The 26615-nt window shown below is 40.8% G+C and overlaps 4 protein-coding genes across 16 annotated transcripts in view; 2 read left to right on the top strand and 2 right to left on the bottom strand.

Annotated features, from left to right (window-relative positions):
• add1 (adducin 1 (alpha)) overlaps positions 1-3435 on the top strand; it is a 34428-nt gene extending 30993 nt beyond the window's left edge. For 8 of the 12 annotated variants that reach the window (XM_064306864.1, XM_064306863.1, XM_064306866.1 and 5 more), the window contains one exon: positions 1188-1319. In XM_064306864.1, the coding sequence (XP_064162934.1) occupies positions 1188-1224 (37 nt within the window). In that variant the 3' untranslated portion in view covers positions 1225-1319. Of the gene's footprint in view, positions 1-1187 lie in introns of all 12 variants that reach the window. The other 4 variants (XM_064306856.1, XM_064306862.1, XM_064306855.1 and 1 more) reach the window with 1 other exon arrangement.
• A 1052-nt stretch (positions 3436-4487) lies between these two features.
• Positions 4488-16107, top strand: nop14 (NOP14 nucleolar protein homolog (yeast)). The gene is made up of 19 exons (XM_064306854.1): positions 4488-4653; positions 4974-5165; positions 5542-5676; positions 6321-6462; positions 6585-6730; positions 6844-6978; positions 7447-7569; positions 7697-7828; positions 8029-8347; positions 8704-8834; positions 8965-9050; positions 9643-9778; positions 9990-10091; positions 10735-10888; positions 12212-12371; positions 13385-13532; positions 14561-14679; positions 15141-15296; positions 15630-16107. Exons 2-19 carry the CDS (start codon positions 4983-4985, stop codon positions 15721-15723), a joined length of 2601 nt encoding a protein of 866 aa, XP_064162924.1. The 5' UTR covers positions 4488-4653; positions 4974-4982; the 3' UTR covers positions 15724-16107.
• Positions 16108-16213: 106 nt separating this feature from the next.
• LOC135238803 (vimentin-like) lies at positions 16214-18587 on the bottom strand. Of its 2 annotated transcripts, none has more exons than XM_064306872.1 (3): positions 18005-18587; positions 16987-17648; positions 16214-16484 (listed from the first exon to the last, which is right to left on the bottom strand). In XM_064306872.1, exons 1-3 carry the CDS (start codon positions 18468-18470, stop codon positions 16422-16424), a joined length of 1191 nt encoding a protein of 396 aa, XP_064162942.1. In that variant the 5' UTR covers positions 18471-18587; the 3' UTR covers positions 16214-16421. The 2 variants fall into 2 exon arrangements, with proteins under 2 accessions (XP_064162942.1, XP_064162941.1); XM_064306871.1 differs by having other exon boundaries at positions 16214-16506; positions 16966-17648; positions 18005-18586.
• Positions 18588-21480: 2893 nt separating this feature from the next.
• On the bottom strand, positions 21481-25915 carry LOC135239599 (alpha-synuclein-like). Its single transcript, XM_064308377.1, has 5 exons — positions 25572-25915; positions 25328-25357; positions 23742-23884; positions 22676-22756; positions 21481-22008 (listed from the first exon to the last, which is right to left on the bottom strand). Exons 1-5 carry the CDS (start codon positions 25690-25692, stop codon positions 21997-21999), a joined length of 387 nt encoding a protein of 128 aa, XP_064164447.1. The 5' UTR covers positions 25693-25915; the 3' UTR covers positions 21481-21996.
• Between the last annotated feature and the right edge of the window lie 700 nt (positions 25916-26615).

Genomic DNA, 26615 nt, shown 5'->3' with positions numbered 1-26615 from the left:
GCCTGTTTACAGAAGCAGGAATCAGATGGCAAAAGTAGAAGTTGGTTTTCTCTTTGCAGTAGATGCACTGAACTTGAGTTCAGACCAGCAGTGCAGTTATGAAAGGAGGGTCAAAGAAACAGTTTTATTTTTTGGAAAAATGTGTGCTTGGTCAATGGCTGTAGCAGAGCTGTGCAAATTTACTACAGGTCCCACCGTAAATTATGAAGGAAAACCTTTAGTGTGTGTCAGTGCTGATGGTGTATTAAGCATATCCACAGAGGTCACCCCTGACCCTCGCTGGTCCTCAGGGACTGGCTTTGGTGCACTGTCAAATGACTGCTGTGATCTTTGAAAGCCATGATGGAACACATTTCAGATTCCCAGTAGATGAGCTATACTGTAATGGCTCTGTGGAACTGGTGCTATCATATTAATAAATGTGCAATTCTGACTCAGGTGATTGTAGTTGGAGCAGCTTAGATCACAGTCTAATTACACATTTTAGGGACTCTGAGGGACATTATGCTTGGGCCTTGTTTGGCTATATGGAGCTCAGACTTGGCAGAATGGCGGATTTGTCTTGTGTATTGTTGTTTGAGAACAACCTCTGTGGAAGCTTATAATTCTGGGTGAATACATTGGAATATTATTAAAAAGCTGAAGAATTATCAGGACTTAGCCTACTACTTTGGCTCCTTTTTAATGACTAAGCATCCCTGTCACTCAGAGAGCTTTCTGTACAACAGGAACTCTATAAAACAGAGGTATCTCCTGTCAACAATCATTCGTGCATGAAAAAGCTCCATATTTATGGTTGAAATGCACTCATTTTGAAGTTAAATGAAATGTAATTAAACTTTTGAGATCCCTCCTGAGTTCCCTTAAAAAACAGGTTTTGTACAAAAACATTACATTTATTTTAATAGTGCAGTGATAAAGTATAATCACATTTCTGCTCGAAGTAATCAACTATTTTTATGAGTACCATTTTATTCTTCTTTGCGAAAAATAGGGATCAAAACAACTTGCTGTTGTTTTTTGCCTACTTGAACTTGTGACCTCCTGCAAATAAACAGCATTTATCAGAACGAATTGAGTCTTCTTCCTCCCTCCCTCTGGCCTCATCCCTCACATTTTTCTCTCCTCTCCCCTGCTTTACTCTCTCCTCCTACTGCCCCTGCCTACTCTTCCATCCTCACCAACAGAGTCTCAGCAGGAGCAAACCTACAAGGACGAGAGTGACGCCGCCACTTTAAGACAGACTCTACCCGACCTGACCCCAGATGAACCCTCCGAAGCCCCCGTCTTCCCCCCCGACGACCCTGCCCCAGAGCAAACAGAGGAGCCACCCCAGCCTGAGGACCAAGAGCCCCCAGCTGCCCCCGATGCCCCTGAGGACCCTGCAGCGGCAGCGGACCAGGGCAGCGATGAGTCACCCAGCAAGTCTCCCTCCAAGAAGAAGAAGAAGTTCCGCACTCCCTCCTTTTTGAAGAAAAACAAGAAGAAGACAGAGTCCTAAACTTTTGTGTCTCTCAGGCAACAGGCCACACCTTCAATTTGATTATTCCATTTGTTTGGCTTATCTAGTGTTCACCTCTAGTGTGTGCCAATTAAAATAAGGATCAGATTGCCTAAGATTTTAACACAGTCGCTTCTAGTGGTGAATGACTGCATTATGTCTGGTCAAGTGCAGTTCTGTGGCTTGTTACGCATGTATATTTAGGTCCACACTCGAAGTGAGCAGTAGACTTAATTCCATTTTTTGTATTACTAAACCCAATTAACCATAAATATGTATTGGGATGTATCAAAACTGTCTTTTTTAAAATGGGGAATGCAAAAAAATTACTATGTCATTTACGTGGTGATAATCCATGATTTTAAAAATACGAACAAAATGCACGGTGCTAATTCTTCAAATCCAATAGCATTGAACCTTTTTGTTCTGGAGCTACAGGTGATTTTGGGGTCCAAAGAAGGCGATCCTTCTCTGTATTAATATATAGGATATCATGGCCTGATGCCACAATGGTAAAAGCATTATACTCCATATTAATATACTCCCAACATATTACTTCAGAGATAAGTAGACTGCAATTGCTGATTTTTCTGGATATTTTCAGGATTGGAAGAGCACTGAGTTATAAACCACATGGCTCCTTAAAAAAAACCAGAACATTTTATCATGAAGGAAATTGTTTCTATGGCTTTAGTTACTATGACACCTAGAGCATGGCAGCAATGTTTTACCCTACACTCCCATTTCCCAAATATTAATTTTTAATTTTCTTATCTCTCAGAAACATGTGGCTTTCTATTTGCCATCATATGAGAGAAGTACCTGTGGGAATTCAAAATGGCTGTCGGAATCTCCATTTTGTTTCTTTAGATAGGTTCATAATCCGTTTGGCTTTTTTGGAGATATTCTTGTGCTGCCTTTATTGCGTCCTGAGCCATCATCTCTCACAATTGAAAATTTGTTCAAAATATGCTGTAAGCATTAGAAAAACGGTGGTACAAAGGCAGTGGTCTACATTCACTGTGTCTCCAAACCGATGGTTTCTGAATGCAATAAACTGGTTGGTTCATCTTTTGAAGAGCATGTACTGCGCAAAGCATTGGTAGCCAATATTAGATTTCAGTGAAGAATAACGTGGTGCCTTCCTGTGTCTGCACGTCCAGCTCATGTTAGTTTATCAGTTCTGGGGCTTTCACCATCTTGTTTGGCTATGTATATGATGCCAGAGCAAGACTTGGCTGAGTACACCTCAAATATGCACTAGCTGTCATAGTTTAGCCCATCCCTTTTTCTGGCGTTTCAGTGATAAATTAACTGGCAAAAGTCCAAGCTATAAAGTGGATTGCATTTTACAGCGTGGACATCGGAAAATTTTTTAAAGGGCCTGCTGTCCCACTGCACCACCTGGATTTTCACTGAACTCCGAAACTCCATCATAAAAGAGTTTAATTCACTTCAAAATCACTTGGACACAGTAATGCTACAGAGGCAAATTAACACTATGACATACATGCCATGGGCAGGCATTGACATCGGACCAATGTCGATTACCCTTGATCATTGTGAAGCTTGGTAAAAAACCACTATAAATCGGTTATACGTTTTGTGCAAAACAGCAACATGTTTTTGAAGGACTGCATGGCATAAAAGGCTTAAAGCTTGTATAGTTTGTCTTTGTACATTGACTGCAACCCTCTTTCCTTTGCTATATTGTGCTTTATTGACATGTTTAATTAATAACAATACTAAGCCACCTGTCGGATTTCAGTTGAGTCACTTAGATGTTGAGTTCTGTTTTATGAACGCAGTTACTTTAAACCTTGTTTGTATTATCTGCACTATTTTCAATACATCTATGTGCTATACCATCCCTTCCACATTTTTCATGGCACTGTTTTATTTCATCCATGAATAAAGAACTTCATTTGAAACCATGTTTGAGTTTATATTGATTTGAAATGTGTGAGAGGAGAAAGAAACTGAATTCATGCACCTTTTTTCCCAGGTATTAAAGGTTTTATGAGAGTGAAATTGAGCACTACCAAACAAGAGGGGACGACAATGCTGGTTCCATGGTATTCAGATGTGTGCACACACTAAACTAGCATGCATCATAATTCTTCACTGATGTGCGATGACAATAATTTGGCTATTGAAATCCATCTGTATATATGAATTAAGACTAGTAATACAGTTATTGGAATCCAGTACATTATCTGTCTTGATTGAGCAGCTCCAAAAACGCATCCCCTGAAAAGCACAAGTATTCATGAAAAATAGCTTGCTATATCGGCAGCTTGTTTTATTTTGCTTCTAGTGAATAATATTTTCTTCAATAATTCTTTATAAATAAAGTGCATTTTACAAAGGATTTGTCATAATACACTTAACAGTTTACCCTGGCCTAAACCCCCATACAGCAAGCCAGAAGCAACAGTTGCAAGAAAACGCTCTGGAAGATTTGTAGGAAGAAACTGGAAGGCACCAGACTGTGGGATGGGGGACAGACAGGAGCAGTGGACGTATGGGGGAAAGACAGCAGGCTTTGGGGTGACTTAGGGGAAGGGGGGACAGTTGCCCAAGTGATGAGAGTGGGAAATAAAAAAAGAGTTAGGGAAGATGTACAGTCTGAGTAGAAAACAAAGAAACAAAAAGAGTAGAGTAGGTAACATATAACCCCTGTCCAGAGGTTACCATGGCAGCATAACTCCTTGGACAGAGTCAGAAACCATGCTGGTATGAGAAAGGCAAGAAACCTATCCACCGCCCAAGAGCGAGCGTTTCTTCCATATTAATTCATTTATAGCTTAAGTAACTGTAGGAAAAATACGTATAGTGTTGTCGCATAAAAATAAGGCTCAGTAATAATATAGTAGTGGGAAAACACAGAATTGCCAGAGAGCGGTAGAATGTATGTGGAAGACCACCAGTAGACGGCGATAAATAAAATCGCAAGTGATATTTGTAGAAAAAATCTGAACTCTGAACTCTGTCCTTTAACATGTTGGTTTACAGTGGAAGAAAACGTGCGCCTCGATTTGATTAGCTAGTTGTTACAATTTATACAATTTTCGTTCATTAATAAAGACGATTTAAGATTTCACCGGCAGTATAGTAGCTACGTTTCTTTTACCGCTTTATATCCATGTAAGGTAAATGCTCCTCCGCTAAATTTCATGGCATCTTTGTAACTAGCGAGCGACTTTTTGCATTGGCTACATTTTAAAATATTCCTACAAGTATCATAACTGGTGTATGTACATAGTTTACGGTTCACATGATTTGTTAGCTGGCACCCTGACAATGCTAGGCTTTTGGCGAGTTGCATCATTTTTGATAGATTGTTTATTTTATAAATTGATAAATTCCTGGTTGGAACAGGATTAGTGCATTGGCAGAAATGGTAGCCTGCAAATATATTTGGAGCAAAATGAACGTAGGCTATATTTGTTCATTGTAATCCATGTTTCAGAATTTCCAGATGGGTAAACCCCAGAAGAAGAAGAGTCTTGCGGATAAAGTCCGCCGGACAAAAACCACCACAGAGATCAAGAATAACCCATTCGAGGTGAAGATCAATAGGAAGAAGTTTGAAGTGCTTGGGCGAAAGACAAAACACGATGTCGGCCTCCCAGGTGTATCCAGGTCGAAAGCTATTCAGAAGGTACTGTTGTGTTATTAAACAACAAAATAAATGATACAATTAAACATCTTAAAATGTGTCTGTACAGTATGAGTCCCATTTGCTCCGTTGTCCTGCCTGCCATGTGACTTGTAGTGTAAAGTATCAACAAAAACGTTTCCAGTGTTAAGAGCGAAGGTACTCGCATATACAACTCGTATACCGTATGTTCATCTGTAAACACAGTTCCTAAAGATATGTTTTATTATTTATGTCAAAGTGATGCCAAATTACAACTTCAATTTTACCAGGATGTTTCACAAAATCCACAAACTCCCAAGCCCTGCTGGCCCCGTTTTCTTAAGTTTGTTTAAGTAACTTGGCCCTTTATTTCTTCATCTGTCATTTGTTTTTTCAGCGCAAAGACACGCTACTAAAGGAGTACAAACAGAAGGACAAGTCAAATAAGTTCATTGACAGGAGGTTTGGAGAATATGACACAAAAATGGCCCCAGAAGACAAAATCTTGAAAAGGTTTGCTCTGGAGAGACAGGTATGTAATATCCTAAAGACAAGCCTGCATATTGTGACTGTTAAATGTCCTTAATAATTCAAGCAATGATGGTATGCCCAGGAAGTCTCAAAAGTAAAATAAAACATCCAAAGTGGTGTCTCATTTTAAACAATGAAAACTTTGATTATGGAGTCACTATAATCTGGGTACCAAATTGAAATTATAGCAAAACAGTGGGTGGTGTCTGTGAGCTTGGGTTTTACTAAACATGTTATGGAAACTTTCCTGGAATACTACTTAATTTAGGAATATATCCAGAACAAGGTCTTTTTCTGTGCAAGCTCTTAAGTTGGTGAATGCTTTGCCTGAAAGTATCAGAAGTGTGAAGACTGTCATAATTTTGAAGTCTTCTTTAAAAGCAGTTTTTCTAGACTTGCCTTTAGTGGTGTCTAATATTTATTAGTCTTTATTTTTATGACTTCTTTTCTTTTCATGACCTTTTATTGTCCTTTTTTTTTTTTTTTTTACATTTGTGCTTTATAAATAGTTATTTCATTGTGTTAAAATAATGATGTTATCATAAAATTATAACAAGTTATAGCCTCATAATCACTGAAATCCATTGTTAGAATTGTATTCAAAGTTTGTGAGCTTATGTGCCATTCACTGTCTTTGGTCTTCAGCGCACAAATGGGAAGAAGGACATTTACAACTTGAATGAGGAGGAGGAGCTGACCCATTATGGCCAATCCCTTTCAGAAATTGAGAAGTTCAATGATGCTCTTGACAGTGACAGTGATTCGGAGGAGAAAGGCCTGCTTTCTGGTATATGTCATTGGCTGCAGAGTCACAATGTCTTCCCTGTTGACTGATAAGATCCTATGAAGGAAAAGCAGTTTTTTGTCTTTGTTCCCTGTGACTGAATGACTGTGCTTCATGTATTTTAGCGGAGCTCACGGCCTCGCACTTTGGCGGGGGAGGTGGATTGCTCCGGAAGAAGACGACAGGGGAAAAGGGGAGTGAGGATGGCCAAAAGCCAAAATCCCGACAGGAACTTATTGAGGAATTGATCATCAAGTCCAAACAGGAGAAGGTAAGGTCCCTTTCTTTTTGTTTAAGAAAGAGAAAGTCACGGACAAGTGGATTGTTGGTTTTCATCCTTCTGCTGTTTCTGAAGTGCAATGATATTGTCAATCTGCTGACCAGAGAGAGCGCCAGAACCAGAAAGAAGAGGCCCAGGAGCTGACTGAGAAACTGGACCAAGACTGGAAGTCCATCCAGTTTATTTTGTCCAAAAAGCCCCCTAAATCTGAAGCCAAGGAAGATGAAAATAAGCCAAAGGTAAAATGGAAAGAATTCAGAGAATTGTATGTACTGCGAGTATATTTAAGTCTGCATTTTTAACTGTGTAATGCAAGGAGGGGAGTGTAAGATTTGTGGATTTATGGGATCTGTGAGGATAAAAATTGATAGCCCTCACCAAATAATGACTTAAAGTATCTTAAGAGTCCTGGCAATTTTTATTCTCTTAGCTTTCCCACATCAGCACCTATATATTTCAAAATTGTTTAAGTTCAATTCAGCGAGATGAAACTACTTCAGTGCATGATGATTGTTTACCTTGATTATAAGCCATACTCAATTTGCAGATTCAGTAGTTTGTTCAAGGCAGGAGTATCAAGGCATGTCTTCACTGTTTTTAAGACTATTACTTTGAAAATCCAACTTGAGGTAAAATGGCAGGCTTGTCTATTAAAGGACTTGGCTATGGTGTGTGTGTGTGTTTGTGTGTGTGTGCCCACGCAACAGCTGGAGGAATATGATATGATGGTGCGGGAGCTGGGCTTCGACATGAAGGCTCAGCCCTCTGAGAAAATGAAGACTCCAGAGGAGGTGGCACGGGAGGAGAAGGAGCGGCTTCACAAGCTGGAGGTAGAGTAGCGGAGTCTGTTTGTGCCACATGTGGAATCATTATAACCGTGGTCCGGATCTAGATTCACGTTGCCTTCGCACCAAACCAAAAGCTTTTCCTATACTGAGTGCGTGTGTTGTTCCCCAGGCTGACCGACTGCGCAGAATGCAGGGTGACGTGGAGGAGAGCAAGAGCAAAAAGCAGGTTCACTGGTCCGCTGATGACCTGAACGACGGCTTCATCCTCGACAAAGAAGACAAGCGCGCACTCTCCTATCAGGTGAGCGTGGAGACTTCCATCGGTCCTTCCCTGCCATCTTTGGCATTGCTTTTTATTAGCAGCCTGTAGGTTGCTGTTTTGATCTCTTAAACTGACTGACTAAATTTCAGCAGATTTGATTTGGCATCCTGAATGAGAAAAAGGAGATGATACATTTTCTTGACCTGTTTGTAATCTCATGTTTGTATTACCTTTCAAAGGATGGGAAATGGAACATAGAAGAGGAGCTGGAGAAAGAGAAAGAGGGTGAGGAAGGTGATGATGATGATGATGGTGATGATGATGAGGAAGAGGAGGGAGAGAGTGGCCAGGAGGAAGAATCTCAGTCGGATGCAGAGAGCGAAGACGAGAATGACGGCAGCGATGAGGAGGAGGAGGACAGCCACTCTGACCTGGACTCAGAGCAGGACAGTGAGGGAGAAGAGGAGCAGACACCCAAACCCTCCAGCTCCGTGAGCGAAGAAGAGCAACTGGCCCAACAGGAAGCTGCTAAAGCAGAGCTTCCGTACACCTTCACAGGTAAGAGGTGACTCTGCTGGTGCGGAGTTATTAATGGCAACTGTCCTTAGGGTTCAAGCACCACAGTGGGTTCAGCATAAATATGGTTAGAGTGTCATTGGAGGAAGCATTTTGCCTACAGTATTTTTTTAAATGTAGTTGATTGTCACTCTTTTTACATTACATAGACTAACAGGTATAAATGTTAGTTTGCATTTAAGCACAGAGTACATTCTTGACAACTGAGCATGATTGGACTGGATTGGAAAAATTGAAAAAATTCATAAAAATGAATAGCTTTTGTCATTTCGATATGCATTTTTGTATGTACACACCCCAGGCAACAAATTCAGTGCCTGTGTTCGTTGATTTCCCAGCTCCAGAGAGTTACAGTGACTTGAAGTCTCTAATCCACGGACATACTCCTGAGAAACAGTGCCTCATTGTGGAGAGAATACAGAAGTGCAATCACCCGAGTCTAGCTGTGGGCAACAAGCTCAAACTGCAGGTGAGGTTTTAGCACTGGTTGATTAATGAACTATTGTACGCAGAAGAAGAATTGTATTCAATATTTTTTCTCTCACAAATTCGGATGAGAAGTGGATTTTTGCAACAAAACTACTTGATATATTTTCCAGAAATTATTTGGCTTCCTTCTGGAATACCTTGGAGAGCTGGCCACGCGGAGTCCTCCTGAACTTGGCACAATAAACAAGCTCATCCCGTGAGTAACAGTTTACCAGTTCCCTTCCCCACCCCATATGACACTTCTGTCTCTTTATTCTTACCTGAACAGAATCAAGTATGGCCTATGCTCTGTTTGATTTAACTTAAGTGGTTGAGTGCTTGAGGGGAAATGGGTACAAAAGCCACTGTTGTAGGACAGAGATGGGCAGGTCTGTAAATCTGTGCATGTTGGATATAGTACCACAGCTACCTTTGCACCAATATTAGTTTAAGGCCTGACCATATCCAAGTGGAGGATTCTTGCAAGACTTAAGATACAAGAGTTTTATTGAAATGGAAGTTCTAAACCTTGTGAATTTCAAGCTATTTCCTTTTCTAATAAAGCAGTATTTTGAAATATTTTTTATTACTGTAAAGTAACCAAGTATACATGTTTATATTTGAGAAAATACAGAAAAGAAATTGGGCTTACAGCTTAATCTGAAATGTTATTTAGAACTTGTTTTTCCTCTGGTTCAGACATTACTGCAGAAAAATAAAGTTGCTTGTCTGACCTGTGTGAACTATTTCTACTGTATGCAATATTTTATTGATTGACCCTTTTTTATTTGCTTTTGGCGGAAATTCAGGCAGTTGTATGGCCTCTGTCAGTTGTTCCCGGATGCTGCCTGCAAGGCCATGCAGACCGTACTCAGTGACAGTGCTCACGAAATGGAGGAAGCTATAGAGGTCAAAGGTCGAGCATCTTTCCCAGGCCTAGATATGGTACCTCTGATTTTGTGTTATTTTGAGTTTCTTAAACTGTTCACAGTGAAAATATGAGTAATGGATACGCTCAAATGATTTTCTGATAAAATGTGAATTATAACATTTTTCTGCATGCATGGTTATCTAAATCAATGAAAGGCAGTGCCTGTGTGTGTGTCCCTCTCAGTGTGAACAACACGGAGGCAAAGTGATTTGTCTTGTCTTTCAGCTCATTTACCTGAAGATTACAGCCCTTCTGTTTCCTACTTCTGATTTCCGACACCCTGTTGTCACCCCAGCCTTAATGTATATAAGCCAGGCTCTCACTAAGGTCAGTACTGGGTATTTTAAATGGTTAGTTCACAGAACATTTCAAAAGCTGCTTAAAAGTCATTTTTGTGCATTTCTGAATATATTCTGCAACATAATGTCAAGGTCAAAGACACTATAGAGTGTAGAGCAGTGGTAACCAACCCTGTTCCTGGAGGTCTGCCATCCTGTAGGTTTTCATTTCAACCATAATTTGGCACACCTGACTAATTAGCCGCTCAGCAAAATCTCTAGCTGTTGAATGAGTTGTACTTTGTTGGACTGAAAACCTACAGGATGGTACAGATGTAGATCTCCAGGGTTGGTTATCACTAGTGTAGAGTAATAGCTTATTATAGTCTTTTATCATCTCTGTTGTCCTTTAATTGGATTGCATCATCCTGTATGCTCATTTACCAATGGAAGTACTGCTGGGGTGCTTCCCCCCCCACGGACTGTACAAGATGCTATTTTTAAGGGTGTTCAAGCGGCTAATGTGTGAACCTTACCTGTCATGAGATTTAAGGACTGTGAAATGTAGAGGTTCTCTCAAACATAACTACAGAACATAAACATAAAGATTTGGGGAGCTTTATTGTGTTTTGGCATGTGAATAAGGTGCGATGTTGTAGACCTGTAAGTGGTTTTTACGCGTTTCTTCTCAGTGTCCTGTAACCACGCTGGAGGAAGTGACTTCAGGATTGATTTTGTGTTGCCTGGCGCTGGAGTATGTTACTCTCTCTCAGCGGTTCGTCCCTGAGCTCATCAACTTCCTCTTGGGTATCCTCCACCTGGCTGTTCCTGTGAAGCAGTCACTAGGTACCGGCAGTCACACGGTCAACACGTCCCTCTTTTCAGTTGCCATAGTTACATTTCCCTTGGTCTGTGCTGCTTGTGAAGGCTGCGCTGTACCATAGACGTGTGATTATCTTGTGGGTGGTTGCTATGCCTTCGGTCACATGCTTTGTACTGTACTTTGCAAGAATGGACACCGTCGTAAAAGGTTAATTTGCAAGTCTAGTGTACAGTTTTAGAACCGTACTGTCAGATCCTCTTCAGCAGCCCTGTTTTCCCCTCTTCAGACCTTACTGTTAAGTATCGCTCATAAAATGCGATGAGAAATGGCTGAGCCTTTATTGAAAGCCAGTATAAATAGCCCACGGCCTGTGCCTTAGCTCTTATTGCCTCGGTTACTGCCAGGATGAAGTCAGTGCAAAGAGTGGGGTTGATAGCGGTCACAGAGTTGGGTGAAATACCGCTATCGAGATGTCACTTAACCTCTCTCAGCGTTGTGTTCCGCCAGCCTGGGAAGTCTGAAAGGAACCCCCTGTCGGCACGCACACAGCCTCCGGTTCTGCCAGCTTTTCTCAGGCGTTCATCTGAATGAGTTAATTTGTCAGTGTGTGGGTAGAAGAATTGACTCAGACGTGTCTGAGAGTGTAAGCTCTCCTGTTTTCAGTGCTGTCTAATACATTCTTTCAGTCCCTTCAGTGATTAAACTTGAAGTTGAGTGGTTGGGGAAATATGGAAATTAAATTTTGAAGGTGAAAAAGTACAATTTCATTTAGAAAGTTTGTGGATGTAAAATCCATGATTACATTTGAAGTGGTCCTTTTTTTGGCAAGTGCAGCAAGGGATGGTCTGAGAAACTTGATTGTATTTTTCAAATATTGCAGTACATTCAGTGGTTCCCAAACATTACGATCATTGCATTACTACTATATAAATATAAACATTTACTATTCAGATTGTTTAAGATGACTTGTTATTTTCTGGAAAACTACTACATCTGTATATTGACACAAAGCATTTGACATTAACAAAAAACAAAAATGGTCTAATGTAATCATGCACTAGTTGCTAATCTTCAAGGCCCCCTTATGATTTCCCAGCTTCGGTTTGAAACTTCTTGTCTAACCCTGTATAAATAGCAAACATATTTTTGTTCCATATCATTGACTTACCACTGCATTCTTTGCAATAGCAAGCTAATGCATTAATGGTAAGTTTGCGCTACATCCAACTGCCTGTACTCTTTCAAAGTGCTTTTAGGCCGTCTTTTAGCCTATTCCACTGACCCCTCCTTTTCTCCAAACACCAACAGACAGGTGAGTCACGCCCCTCTCTCCCATTGTGTTTCAGGTTACACTGTCGTGCCTCCTTTCAGACCTGTGGGGAAGAACTGTGATCTGCTGGTGATTCGTAGTGCTGAGGGGGCGGAGTCATGGAGCAGGAAGACTCTGCCATTGTCCGGAGTCCAGGGCCTCAGTTTTCTGAGTGAGGTTGAGAGGGACCATTACAGGTGCGAGGCCAGTGTATCCATGTGCCCCTACTGTGAAAGGAATCCTGTGTTTTGTAATGTTGGCCAAAAATGGCCACTTAGAACAGCTGTTTTACTTGTCACATGTCACTGGGCTGTTGATGAGGTTATGATTACGATGCGGTGAGTGTAGTAATGTGCAGTTGTATTTCATACAGTTTCTAATAGCTTAGATTGTTGGAGACGATGTTCGACTGATTGTAAATGACTTGCCTTTATTTGAATATATTGTGACCATAACTCATTTGTGAAGTCATCGTAGAACACTGTCTAAAACAGTGATCTTTATTCCTGTGCTCACTGGTTTCTTGAGTCTGAATTGGTTGCTAATATTAAGGCAAAAGCAAAAACCAGCAGACTCTGCAGCCTGCCAGGACCAGGAATAAAGATCACTGGTCTAAAGGATATCTTTGCTGGGTTTTTACATTTTGAAGATGAAAATTTGAGATGTAATGGGTTCAAGTCCAGGACACAATGAATGCTGAAATGAGTACAAGTAACCGACTGTCTGAATTGTACATTTTTATTGCCCTGTTCTCACACCAGCGTTGTGCTATTCTGAAACCAGGCCTGCATACCTCTGGCCACATGAACTTAATGGGGGAAAAAATGACACCTGCGTTTCACAGGGGTGTGTATAGCAGCTGCATAATTGTGCAGATTCTCCGCTGACCAGCGGAGGGGAATTCTGACACGCGCGTGCGTGTGTGACGTGTTGAAGTGTCGGAGAGCGCTGGTAATTAGCGCAGCAGTGCGATTCCGGGAGAGGGCAAGAATGCTCCCCGCAGAGCCAAGTACAGGAGTTACAGTTGAGGCTCGAGGGCTTGTGGTACAGCAAGACGCGGCACGCTAGTCCTTTTGAACCGCCGAAGAACATCCAGAATAATCGCCTGGTTCAACGCTTGATTTACCTGTTATTACCTCTACGGTTTGTCATTGCAGTGTCCTGAGAGGCAGTTATGAGTTGTAATGACCTAGGCTTTCTTGTTCCTTAGGTTGTCGTTGTTGGCTACCTGCCTGGACCTGGTGAAAAGATCTGTGTTGCTTTATAAATCACTTTCTTCCTTCGACCATATATTTCAACCTATCAGAATCCTGCTCACTAAACATCTACCTGTGGAAAGCTGCTCTACTCACATAAAGGTGACTGCCTGATTAATTGGTTTACTTGGCTTCTCCAAATCTTGTCTATTAAGTTGTGATACACAAGTTGTAAATGATACACCAAAATGTACCCATTATCCATCAGTGTGTCACACCAAAAACATGCATTATGGTCTTTTGAGGCTCCCAGTTTATTCCAAGAAATACAGTTGCTATGCATATATTTACATACATTCCTGGGGTGGCAATCATTAATATTCTACCTCAGATATCTGTTTCCAAGGGTCACATAAGACTCTGTAGACCATTAAGTTTTGAATTATGGCAAATATTTTGAGATATTTAAAGTGGTTTCCCCTCAAAGTTCATGTTGCGTATGTACTGGATGAGGTTTAGGCGGGTGCCCCCAGGACTCCTTGCTGTGGTAGGCCCTGTGATTTATGGATTTAGATGTGAAATGCCAGGTCATTCAGTTCTGGTTCATTGTATGGTAGCTAGTGAGATGGGCCTGCTTTCCGTGGGTGCAGCAGTCTTTCAGATGTGCGTTATTTTCCATTAGCATCCAGTGATATGCAGTAGCTCTGGTTCACAGTCCAAGATGAAGTGCCTGAGCAATATTGCCAGTATTTCAATTATGAGACTATGTAGTTTTGATTAATTAAATAGTTCAGATACTTGCTCTCAGAGAGTCCTAGAATGCAGAAAATTGTCAATATATCTGAAAATGCAGATATATTGATTGTGACATTCAGTTCAGTTTAGAATCAGTTCATGACATATGTATCTTGTCTGATTTATGCCTCAAGACTGAAGAGCTTTATTGGCAAAATAGTTTGCTGATTATGTTAAGGTTTTTGTTTAACTGTGTATGTGTTATGTATATAAAAATGTTTGTTTAAAACACAGGTGGCTAGAAATTATCATGGCCTGTTTTTTGAAAATACAGATTTGTGAAAGCTAGTGCATTCTTTTCTGAAATCAAACTGGTGGCTGAATCTATTGACAATGTAGATTTTAAATGTTGGTAGAAATGTTTGAATGCTTTTTTTCCCCCCTCACCTCTTAAGGACCTTCACCAGGAAGTACTGGTGTCTGTATCGGGTGCCCCAACACTGCAGCCTCCACTGGTGTTTGATAAAAAGAAGCCCATTCCTTTAAAGTTGTTTACGCCCAAAATTGTCGAAGTGTAAGTTGAATACCTTTGCGTTACCTACCTTTGTTTTATTTTGATTTTAGTTTTATTTGGCTTACCAGGATAAACATTGTTAACATTGATGTCCATAAACCCTAAGAGACCATCAAAAATCCCTAGTGTTAAATAACAAAATCTACCTGACAGCTATGCAACTGTGCTTAAAACTGGTTGGTAGTTCATTTCAAATCTAAATAGTTCATTTTTGCCTTAGGTTATACAGTCCAATTTCAAACAGTTTTTTTATCTGGCTCCATGCTATCATTGTGATATTGGGTTTTGTAAACATTGAACATATTGGCTGGAAATTAATGATTTTTTATTTCAGTTGAAGCTAATAGAAAAAAGGCATCCCAGCAACTAAAAATGGTCCCTCTGAGAAAGCATGGGAAAACAATGGCTATTTTAGAGGTACCCCTTTATTCATGTGTCTGACGATGTCTCTCTCTGCCCAGGCTGGACTACGGGAAGAAGCGAGGAAGCTCCAAGCAGGAACGAGAGCGAGAGAGGCTGAAGCACAAATACAAGAAGGAGTTCAAAGGCGCTCTTCGGGAGATTCGCAAGGACACCAAGTTCCTGGCCAGGGAGAAGCTCACGGAAATCATGAGCAGGTATGAACAACTCTGGTGCTCTTTGTCTGTACATGTGTAAGGTCTTTGGCTGAAGGGCAGTTTTCAGTGAGAGCTTGTCATTTTGACTGAAAGCTTTTGAGCATTGTGTAATTAAAATTACATCTGGATCCTGCTTCAGCCCATTATTGAAGTGTTTGAGCAATGGCCTTTATCTTAGCTGTATTGAGTCTTATTGTGGCTTTTTGCAGGAGTAAACGGTAATGTTCTTGCATCTGGAGACTTTATGGAATCCTTGAGTGTACTGAAAATGACAATGTGAATTTTCAATTACGTTTTCAATGAAATTGAAAACGACATTGCTGTGTGTTCCAGGGACGTGGAGAGAAAGAGGAAGGTGAAGGAGCTCTTTGGCAGCCTGGCCACACAGGAGGGAGAGTGGAAAGCCATGAAACGGAGGAAGAAGTGAGCAGATTTCACGGAGGTGCAAATTGGATCTCTCTCTCCAAGGACAAGTCCAGCAGCTATAGGGCCAGGATAACTGAGAATCAGTCATACTGTGCTTTATGGCTCTCAGGCCTCAAATTGAATTCTAAGAAAATAAGATCAGCGGCCAAAATGTTAAATGTAAATCATTTGTATAAACCCAGAACTGGAGCTGTTTCACGTTTTTTCCAGTTTGTTGTGACACACCTCAAAATGAGAAATGAGAGATTTTTTTAATGTGCATGAATTCAGATGTTTATGTTTTTGGAACAGTAATAGCAGCATTTGACCATGTTATTGCTTTAGGCTGTGTGTAAAATCTGTCTGAACTGAATGTCATGTTTGATTAAAAAACCATGTACAGTGACTGACTGCTTCATACAACTTGGTATTAACACACTGACTTATTTTAAAAATTACTGAGATGTTTCTCCCCTGACAGTGACTAGAATGGACAAACCAGGCCAGCTGTATGTGCTCAAGTCCAAGCTTTATTAAGAGGCACTTTAGTACACATGAACATCATTGGTTTTGTTACATTGGGTTGGGGGTGGGGGGGGGGTCAAAATGGACGGTCACAGGAGGCCAGGTTAGCATTTCAGGATATGGACACTCCCAATGTGAAGGGTTTGGCAGGGGCGACTGACGGCCTTCTCAGGACAGAATGTGATAGAGGGGGCATCAAGCAGGTGTTGTGGAAGCTGTGTGAGTCTCCATGCTGCGGGACACTGAGGTGATACGCTCCTCTGTGACTGCTGTTCCAGAGCTGGAAGAAAAAGAAATGTAGATAGAAGCAGATCTTAACAGACAGCTTCCAGCTCAGTGTGCTACACAAACTAACTGACAAATCTTTCTTTTGGAATGATCTCCCTGTCACAAGATGGATACTGTAAAGGGAAGTAGCTATGCAGTTTGCACTCGGTGCTAATCTGCTTTGAATGGCCAGAGAATGTGCTACAAAAAAAAGTGATTACTAGAAAATCTTTACCCGATAATTTCAGTAAAGTCGGGTAAACTAAGAGAAATTATGAATTTACGTGTTACAAGATGTAAAAGTGTGTCCATGATTGTGAAAGAAGTTAGGCTTTTTAGTTGAATATAAAGCAGTGCAGAGCATTGCACTCTTGTTTACAGTAGCGAGTAGATTGTTCTCTGCATGAATGGCAAATGTATAGCAAACCAAGCACCCTGAAGAGAGCATGAACTTGAGATGTCAGTTATTCACCTGGAATTATTGGCCTAACACGCCCTCTGAGGAAATACCCAGCCTCTTCTCCTCCCCCTCTAAAAGCTTCCTGTAGGTGGCAATCTCAGCATCCAGCTTCAGCTTGATGTGGAGGAGGTCCTGGTAGTCTTGTAGGTACTTGCCCATCTCTACCTTGGTCTCACAGAGCTGGTTTTCCAGCTGGGCAATGGTGTGCTCAAGGCCAGCCATCTTCTCCAGGTGCCCCACCTCCATGTCTTCTAGCTGTTGCTCCAGGGCCGCGTTGCGGGCACGAATGCTGTCGATCTGGTTCTGCAGGTCGGTCACCTGGTTGCAGAAGGTGGTGATCTCCTGCTTCATGGTCTGCATCTGGCCCTCATGCTTGCTGGCATGCTCCTTCAGAGTGTCGAACTTGGTCTTGTACCACTTCTCTGCCTCCTTCACATTACGGGAGGCCACCTGCTCAATCTCGGCTCGCATGCTGCGCAGGTAGGCAGCCAGGTCGGGCCGGTCGACGTCCAGCTCCACCGTCACCGTTGATTCCTGGATCTGCTTTGTGAGGTCAGCCACCTCTTCGTCATGCAGTTTCTTCAGGAACTCGATCTCGGCCACCAGCTGTTCCACTCTCCTTTCGAGATCTGCCTTCTGCAGGGTGGCGTTGTCCACATCTTCACGGAACTCTCGGAGGATCATTTCTGCCTCCGCTAAAATTTGGTGAGAAATTGAACAGTACTTGTAAGACCAATGCTACAAGTCCTGCCTTTGTCTTTAGCTAACTATCAAGGTAATCATGCAGTGTTCTATGATTTAAGCTTTGCAACAATTGTCATGTTGTGGATTATGCTTTATTTTATAACTTTATTGTTATATGCTTTATTGTATTTATTCTCTAATTTTGTTTTTTTGTTTGATTTTGAAATTAATTTAACTAGCATGCAATTGTTATTTTTGACAAAAGGGACATTAAAATGAGCTCTCACAAAATCTGTCAAATTATTCTTTGATGTAAGTTAAGTCATCATAGAACTTAGATCAGTAAAATGATTGCGCTGGTCCTCACCTTTGAGAGCTAGCTCTTCTTCCAGTTTGAGCCTCCACATCTCCACTTCCTCCTCGATATAGCCCCTCTCTATATCGGCCGCTCCTTTCTCTTTGGTCAGGCCCTCGATTAGATCCCTCATTTCTTTGAACTTGAGCTCGTACTCGTCGGCAATGCCAGTGGGCCCGCCCTTGTAGCGCCCCCTCAGATTATCCAGCTCCGCCCGCAGGGTCGCGTTCCTCTGTTCCAGGGCCTGCACTTTCTCGATGTAGCCCGCGAAGCGGACGTTCAGCTCCTGCATCTCCTCCTTCTCGTTGGCGTGGAGCTGGTGTATCTCCGTCCCGACCTCCACGGCGGTGCCCTGGAACCCTGCGCGGCCCCTGCTGTACGAGGAGCTGCGGTATCGGGAGGGGGAGGGGCTCTGCACCCGCATCTTGCTGGAGCCACAGACCGTCAGGGACTTCTGGGAGTAAGTTGTGCCTCTCATCTTTGAAGCTGGTTTACGGTCGCCTTTCCTGCTTGAGAATAGTCCTGTGGAGGTACGGTGAAGCCCTTATTTTCCCTGCAGGGTAACCCTGGAACTGCCCTTCCCTGCGGTTGCTGCGGGCTTTTATATGATCCACAAAGAATTTTGCAGCCAGCCTTGAAACTCACACATGTTTTAGACATACTTCAAATCTGGATTATGATGCTCTACAAAGGCCAGCCCAGAAACGGCTCATTAGCTAGCATTGCATTGTTATGGGACACGATAAGTCAGACCTTCCTTCACGCCCCGGTGCTACATAGCATCAGGAGCATGCACGGGGCTATTTTGCACTGTCCTTTCAGTAAGTGCCCGGCATTTTGCACCTGAAAATTTACGGCGGTGTCCAAGCAACGGTTTTCCCATTAGCATACTATTTCTTCCTCTGAAGTGTTCTTTAAACATTTAAACATTCTTTAAACTCTAACTCATCCCCAAAAATAACAGGCTTCTTCACAGAATATTGGGAAGGGGAGACCACTGAGAGACACCTTTTTTTGTTTGTTTTTTTTTAATTGCACAGTATCAGATATAGTTGCATATTCACCCCACCGGTGTATTTTAACTGTCATAAAGGCTTATAGTGGAAATAAATTATTTTTAAAAGTGCGTAAAATTCATTTTCAATCGGTCATTTCAGTGTTTTAAAGAGTTTCTTCAAGGGGCATTTGTGAAATTAACCCTTCAAAAAATTTTTTTATTTTTCCTCAGAATTTTTTCCAAGGCATCTAATACATTTCAAGCCTATAGACAAACAATTTTCCATTAATGTTATTATTGGAGCAATGATCTGAGTAATCAGTTCTGCAGGTCTTCATTAATGGGCTGTTCCCAGCTCTAGGGCACATGATAATTTGCAAGGAGGCCTGAGATGTGGTGGCCATTATGCACTCATTTTATTCCTCAGACATAATGGATATCCGCATGCTAACCTAGGAATTCTGTGAGCTCATGACTGGCCACCAAAGCTATTCAATCTCATGGTGAGCCGAGCCCCATTACTTCTATTTAATACGACTATTCTGCTTCTTTTTTCATTTAAAAGTCACGCATTCTTGTGTTGGCCATATGTACATTTAGTAAGAAGCTAGTAACTTACGTTTGCATGCACACCTGGGCCCAATCACTTTTTGTGAGGGATCACAAATGCTTAATATTGATATTAGCACTGGGGGGGGTTCTATGTGCACTTTGATTTTGCGTATGTCTGTTCTGGCAGCTGTGCTGTATGCATGACGATTCTGGTGCCTGGATTACTAACTGATGTGAGGTGTCAGATATGTCAAACCGCTGGGGTGGGGGCACCAGTGTTATAAGTATGGGTCATTGCAGTGTTGGGGCTGGGATCCAGGATCATATGAGGACATCTTCAGCTATGAAGCACCTTAGAAATTGATAAGGCCTGGTTAGATTTTAGCTTAACAGAACACTGTTTGCACTGAGCATAATGCCACAATGCTTATGTGTATTCTCAAGCAACAATGGGAGCATGTTGGATTGAAAGATGAGGAAGCGTAGTATTGTCTACTAAACTAGCCTACATTTTTTTTCTTCAACAGGATACATGGTGTGAGATGATCATGATGAAGAATTTATCTTTTGGTCAAATTCCTAATTACCTATGAAAATAACATTTTTAACCTACCCATTCCAAATGGAAATCCGTTGCATGGTCTTGTTCTGGAACAATGGCCTACAATTTCCTCTTTGATCAAATAAGCAGAAGTGGAACTGTGTTGTGGACAAATGCTGTCGTATCCCCTCCGTAGAATAACAGATGCTAGTCATTTTTGCCACAGTGAACACACCAACTATATCAAGAGAATTTTCTCACTTGCCTCTTATGGCACCCTTTTCTGGTCACATGCTTCAGTCCTCTGAGAAAGTGTGAAAGCATCCCCCCCTGGGGAGTATAATGGATACTACACCATTGTGTCCAGAATAATGCAGCCTGTATTGGCCCCTGACACACTGAATGCACGTATGTGGGTCTCCATATCAAATTCCTTTCCCTGTGTCTACTGCATGTATGAAAACACACAAGTTCACAAATGTAACAAAGCTTGAGGATATGGGGACTGTTTTTGGTAAGCAGTTTGGCACTTTCACATACAGCTTTGGTTTTTTCCATTGCTACCAGATCATACAGTACTTTATGCTGTATGATTTTGCATTGTATTATTGCTTTATTCATTTAAGCATCATCATATTCATTTTGTATTTCATTTGCGCTTGTACTGTTGGTCCAGGCAGACTGCAGACACCTAATCATTCTGAGGAGCTGCTATTGCATGATAAACAAGGACGTGGGTTGTACTGCTAAAAACTCCCCCCTTCATGATGCTAAAGTCAATTATGTACTGCCCTGATTTTCTGGACAGTCAGCACTGGCATGGTTGGGATTTGACGCTACAGCATGAACTGCATTTAATTTTTTTTTTCCTTAGCTGTACCATTACCTTGTGTATGGATAATGTTGTATTCACTGTTGTTGTATTAACCTTACAGACATACAACTGCATGTACAATAATTATGCATTGCCTACTTTATTTACAAGATTTACTTTTTTTTAAAATTGATAATGTAGTTGCAATCAATTGCATTGTTATTACAGATATTAGGGCTAACATTAGATTCAGAAGGCAGATTCTGTACTTAGAATATCCTTCCACCACCTCTGTCAGTTCATGTTCCGAGAATGTGCAGTGCCAGACATTCAAGGACACTCATTTTTCCATTTGCTTTTTACCCTCTTCAGTCTTTTCCTCATTCACCTGGATACCTACCGTTTCTCTGAATTAGGAATGTTGTATTATGCATAACAAATCATGATGATAATTCATTATAAAATATTACAAATAATTTAATAAATTAAGCTATGTATTACTTAAATCAGACCCCTTAATATTAAAATCATACTTTATATACACCGTACCGTAATATTTGAGTATCCAGACACAACAAACAAGATTAAATGTAGTATGCTTAAACTTTATTGGATTCAAACACTACTTACAACAGTAATTATGCCACAGCATGTTAAAATGTGACATCATGCATGTTTAAAATATATGCAGACACTAATCTGTAGTGCTGCCCAATATATCAAACATACAAAAGATAGAAAGTATGCACACATAAGCACTGCATTACACCAGACATATAGCAACAAATCAGAAAATATATCCAGTTTCCCCCCATAAATTATAGACACTTTGGTGTACCTCTTAAATTGCTATTTCAGTTTCTTTTAAACCATAAGGTTCACAGAGCACCCCCCAAAGCTGGATGGCCATCCCAGTGTGAACGAATCACAAAAGATGGCAGCTGTTACAAGGGGGGGGGGGGGGGGGGGCACACAAACACACACTCACATGTGACAGAATATCATGACATAAACATTGCACAGACTAACAAAAACTCTGGTCGAGGACATGAGCCTGCAGAGCAAGGAATGTTTCAGTCATTGATTTTTTTTTTGCCAGATTAAGAATCCGCCTGAAATACAAAGAGAGAAACAGACTTGTGAGCGCAAGCATTATATGCAAGAGGCAGAGCAGGCAATAACTGTACAGCATGCAATATGATGCAATATATGCAATATGCACATAAAACCACATGCCGACTAGCCATACAAATGGCTTGTTTCTTAAAACTGCTTAAAGTTTTTATATGCTGAGGATTTAGGGAGAAGATGACATGACCAACACTGATCCCTGTAATCTATCCAGTAAAATAATTAAGTAAATGAGAAATATCAAAACACAACTGGGGCATCAACTGTATTAAAACTAAATAGTTACAGAAGGAGCTTCAAGTGCCCGGTGAAGATCAGGATGCCATGTTCCACTACAGCAGAAAATACACACAGGAGCTCCACCATACACACCTTACAGTACCCACATGCAGAATCAGTGCCTGTAGCCTACACAGAACCCTTGGTTCAGATTGTTTATTCAACACTCCATAGATGTGAAGCCACATAAAACAATGTGATGCCGCCAATCTATTAAGGCACACGGGTTTGCTTATTTGTTTCTTGTTTTTCATGCAAGAACGCCAAATGAAGGTACTCGACCTAGATTTACAAATGAACCTAAAATGAATTTAACCGTTTTAAAGGCAACCTGTGCCAATTATCAGGTTTTACTGCATGCCATTTTACCTCAAGGGGAGAGGAGGTGTCAGAATCCTCCTGTGACTCTCCAGGACTTTCCACCGGCTCTTCCTCTGTCACAGCTTCATCCTAATTAAGAGACGTTCAGTCACTCAAACAGTACAGAAATTTTTTTTTTCTAATTCTAAAGGTGCACACAAAAATGGAAGTCTGGTCATAAATGCATCAAAGTGAGACCGAATAACTTTAAATCCATTCCATAACTCTGCAAATTTGCATTAACTCTGGTTTTTTTTGGTCATTTCCCCCGCCCCCAAAAATCTGTATTCTAGAATTCCATTGCTTTCGATTACCAGCAGCGATTCTTTAATTAGGATTAGAAAGTTCATTTGAAAACACTAATTGCACATTTGGGATCTTTCACCTTAAAGGCTTTTATATTATACTTTTGAGTTCACCATATTCCTAGCAACTATGGTGGCCTTCCCTGGCTTCCTCTCACTCATTAAAAAAGGTAACAAATGTAAGATCCATGTGTATTCCACCATGAGGAAAGGCAAAAAAACAAAAAAGAATGTTGCAGACCTTCACAAGCAGAAATTATCTGCTTCCTTAAACTGGCGAATGGATGAAAACTACCGATTTTAATGAGTTGATCTGAGCATGTTTAGTGAACTCGTAGCAGCTGTGGCAGGGAACATAATGAACATCCAAAATTGTAGCCATGGTTGGCCTTTTGTACTATAACTATACTGTGGAGTTTAACCTGGAAAAGTAACAAAGAACTGTGTTTACATTCGCTTGGAGGCAGGATCCACAATTTCAATGTGACATCACAGCCCACGGCATCTGTGGAATGTGTCATGCACCCTCTTCATGTGACACTCCACTTAACAGTGGGCCCTCATTTCCCATCTGTTCACACTGACGTCTATATTCACTTGGCAAGGATGGCACAATGCCACCATAATGGAGTCATTTCATGCTATCCAACGTCCATGAAAGAGGCAAATGTCAATCTGCATTACTACTTAGTACTTTCTGTGTAAGCAAATTGTGAATGCATGTTTAGAAAGATCAAACATTTTGCTTCTTAATCAGCCACCCGCCCCACCTGATTGGCTGCGTCCTTCTTGACCAATCCAGTTGCTGCAACAATACTGCCAGCTCCTTCCACAGTCTTTCGGCCAACACTTGTAACGCCAGTCACCACGGCCCCACCCACCTGAGACACCCCAGAAACAGTTTTCCCTGCAACTGTAGAGGAACACAAAGAGACTAATGTATAGGTTTCACTGGAGATACACCGTCTGGATGGATATGGCCAAAGCACAGAATTCAGTTACAGCATGACAGAGGTACTTGAATTTAAGACAGCATTGAGACTACAATCACCTCAAAAATCTACAGTTAAAATGCAGCCATTCACAGAATTTGAAAAATACCAAACACTGCAGGAATGCATTTATTATGAATAAAAATTAGCGAATTTGATGAGGCATTGTATTAATCGTTAAAATAACACATACACAAGTCACGTATGGAAAATGGGTACTGTAAACATGTACATTTCTCTCCAAATACATCTTAGTTTACAAAAAATGTTATAGACAGTAGCTACTTTGAGAGTCACTGACTCAGGAGGAAAGAACAGAACTGGAGATCAACTAATAACAAATGGGGAAAAATAAATCCAAATGGAGGTGGCGTTTGACCAGGCAGTTGTGGATAACACATCTTTTATACATGGTGAATGTTGAATTTAAGTCACACCCGCAATGAAAGTATGGTCTGGTGTATGACACGAACAAGTGTCTCCGCAGTATTACAGAAACGGTCTACATTTCTTCAATAAATACGGCCAAACAATTATGCTATTGAATGAAGCTGAGAACCTAAATTGGATTAAAACACCGTAATAACAATACAAATACCACTATAAATGATAATAACTCAACTGTTTAATCAACCCACATCATTTTAGTATACACGTCTTAAGTATATTCTTATGTGCTCACTAGTTCACTGAAAACTGGATTATTTAGTCATGTGCCAAGGAGACACTGGTTTGTCAATAGCGTTTCTATTTTTACTCGAGCAGCAGATCACTTTCCCCAGATGATTGTTCCCAGCTACACACCTTACTTGGGGGTGTGTCTCACTTGATCCAAAATCCATTCATCTACTAATGGCAGCAAATGCCATTCTGGAGATTTTATGTATACTGTTGTCTATATTAACTAGTACATTAATAATTTAAGAATCCTGATACAGGTATTTAGGATACAGAGAAGACTGTTCAGTGAAATTCTTAACTGGTCAGCTCAGGACAGTGCCATGTCCCAAATTAGATACTGTTGAACTGAGGACCACAGGAAATTCATAATGAATCTCTGCAGCTATTTGCATACAACATGAAAATGTAACTTTTGTCTCTACCAGACAAGCCAAATTTCTGATAATGACAGAATTTAGGATTTTTTCCCCCTTTTTCTACCAAGTTACAGTCAGCCAAGTATATTCAACCAAGCATCCAAAGTTTTCAACTAAATGGTTGTGAGATGTATATTTATCTATTATCTCAGCCATGAATTTGTACTATATAATAATTTATCAAACCATCTTTTAAAATACATATAAAGTTTATAATATAATGAATGTGGTTTCATATGAAGTACACAAACAAATTGTGAAGCCCACCTGTGGAAACTCCATCCACTGTTTTGGTTCCTAAGAAACAAAAATCAGGAAAAACAAATTAGAATACCAAGGGCTGGAGCTAAAATATGCATCATTCATCTAATACAAAAATGTATCCTATTCAGCAAACATTATCTTCGATAAGAACCATTACCCATATGAAAAAAATAATAGTTAACGCCTTTTTAAGTGACATTACGTTTGTACACGTATTTTGACAAATAAATAAAATAAAAACACTTGCCCACAAATACAACTCCATCCACCGTTTTCCCAGCCACTCCAGTAACTCCCTGCTTCGTCTTTTCAGCAGCGAACACGACCCCGTCCTTCGCTTTAGATAATCCTTTCTTTAGCGCGTCCATGTTTGCTCTAATAGTTCACGAAATGCTGCGGAGATGGTGTTCAAATACGTGTTGTTTAGGAGGCGTGCGATAGCGAGCGACCACCCACATTTCTTTTCATTTTCAGTGGTCTGGTTTGTCAGGTTGGACGATTAAAATTCCACACAATTAAGAATGCAGCTGTAAGTTAGGTTAAAACGAGTATTTCAGGTTTAAATCGTCCACGCCTGTGAAACCAAACACCTGTTTAAGAGGAACTTTGAAACCATCCCTTCTGCATGGAAGAAGTGCGCTTGTGCGTGGTGCGTGGTTTTAACGTTATCATCGTTATGACAGTCGTTAGCAATAACAGACAAGTAAAGTTAAGATTAAAAGTATTTAAGAGTTTTAAACTGGCTATCTATTAAGAAAACATGTTCACGATCATTTCGTTGCGATATTTTAGATCTGCGGACCAATAACGTTATATCTTTAATATTATTTATTTATTTATTTATTTATTTATTTATTTGTGTGTATAGCCGTTAAATTGTGTTTCATACCAACTGTATGATAGTCCTAAACCCGTTGATTTATACGTAGACTAGCTGCATTTAAAATGTTTCCAGAATTGCGTTTCTCCTGCGTGTTGTAACCAGCTACTGTGCGTTACCAACGGGGATGATGCATGAACATCTGGAAAACGGAGAAGCGACGGATAAACGTCAGCGTTCCACTGTCTGTCTATAAGGTTATGATCCCTCCCATTTGTTCATTAATTGCTTATGGGACCAGCCAACTTCATCATTTGTACTTGGTGGGCATTTTCACAATATATAGTCCAAGGAATTTTTAAATTTGAGTATCTCTTAGCAACTTGACTCCTGTTATTGTACATTATGTTCTGTCTGAATCATGGTGTCCTACCTGTTACACAAGCATCACATGACCGCCGTGTCAAGGAG

The sequence above is a fragment of the Anguilla rostrata genome, chromosome 14 (genome assembly GCF_018555375.3).
Source record: "Anguilla rostrata isolate EN2019 chromosome 14, ASM1855537v3, whole genome shotgun sequence".
In the NCBI taxonomy this organism is placed as follows: domain Eukaryota; kingdom Metazoa; phylum Chordata; class Actinopteri; order Anguilliformes; family Anguillidae; genus Anguilla; species Anguilla rostrata.
This window is presented reverse-complemented; position numbering and strand designations above follow the sequence as displayed.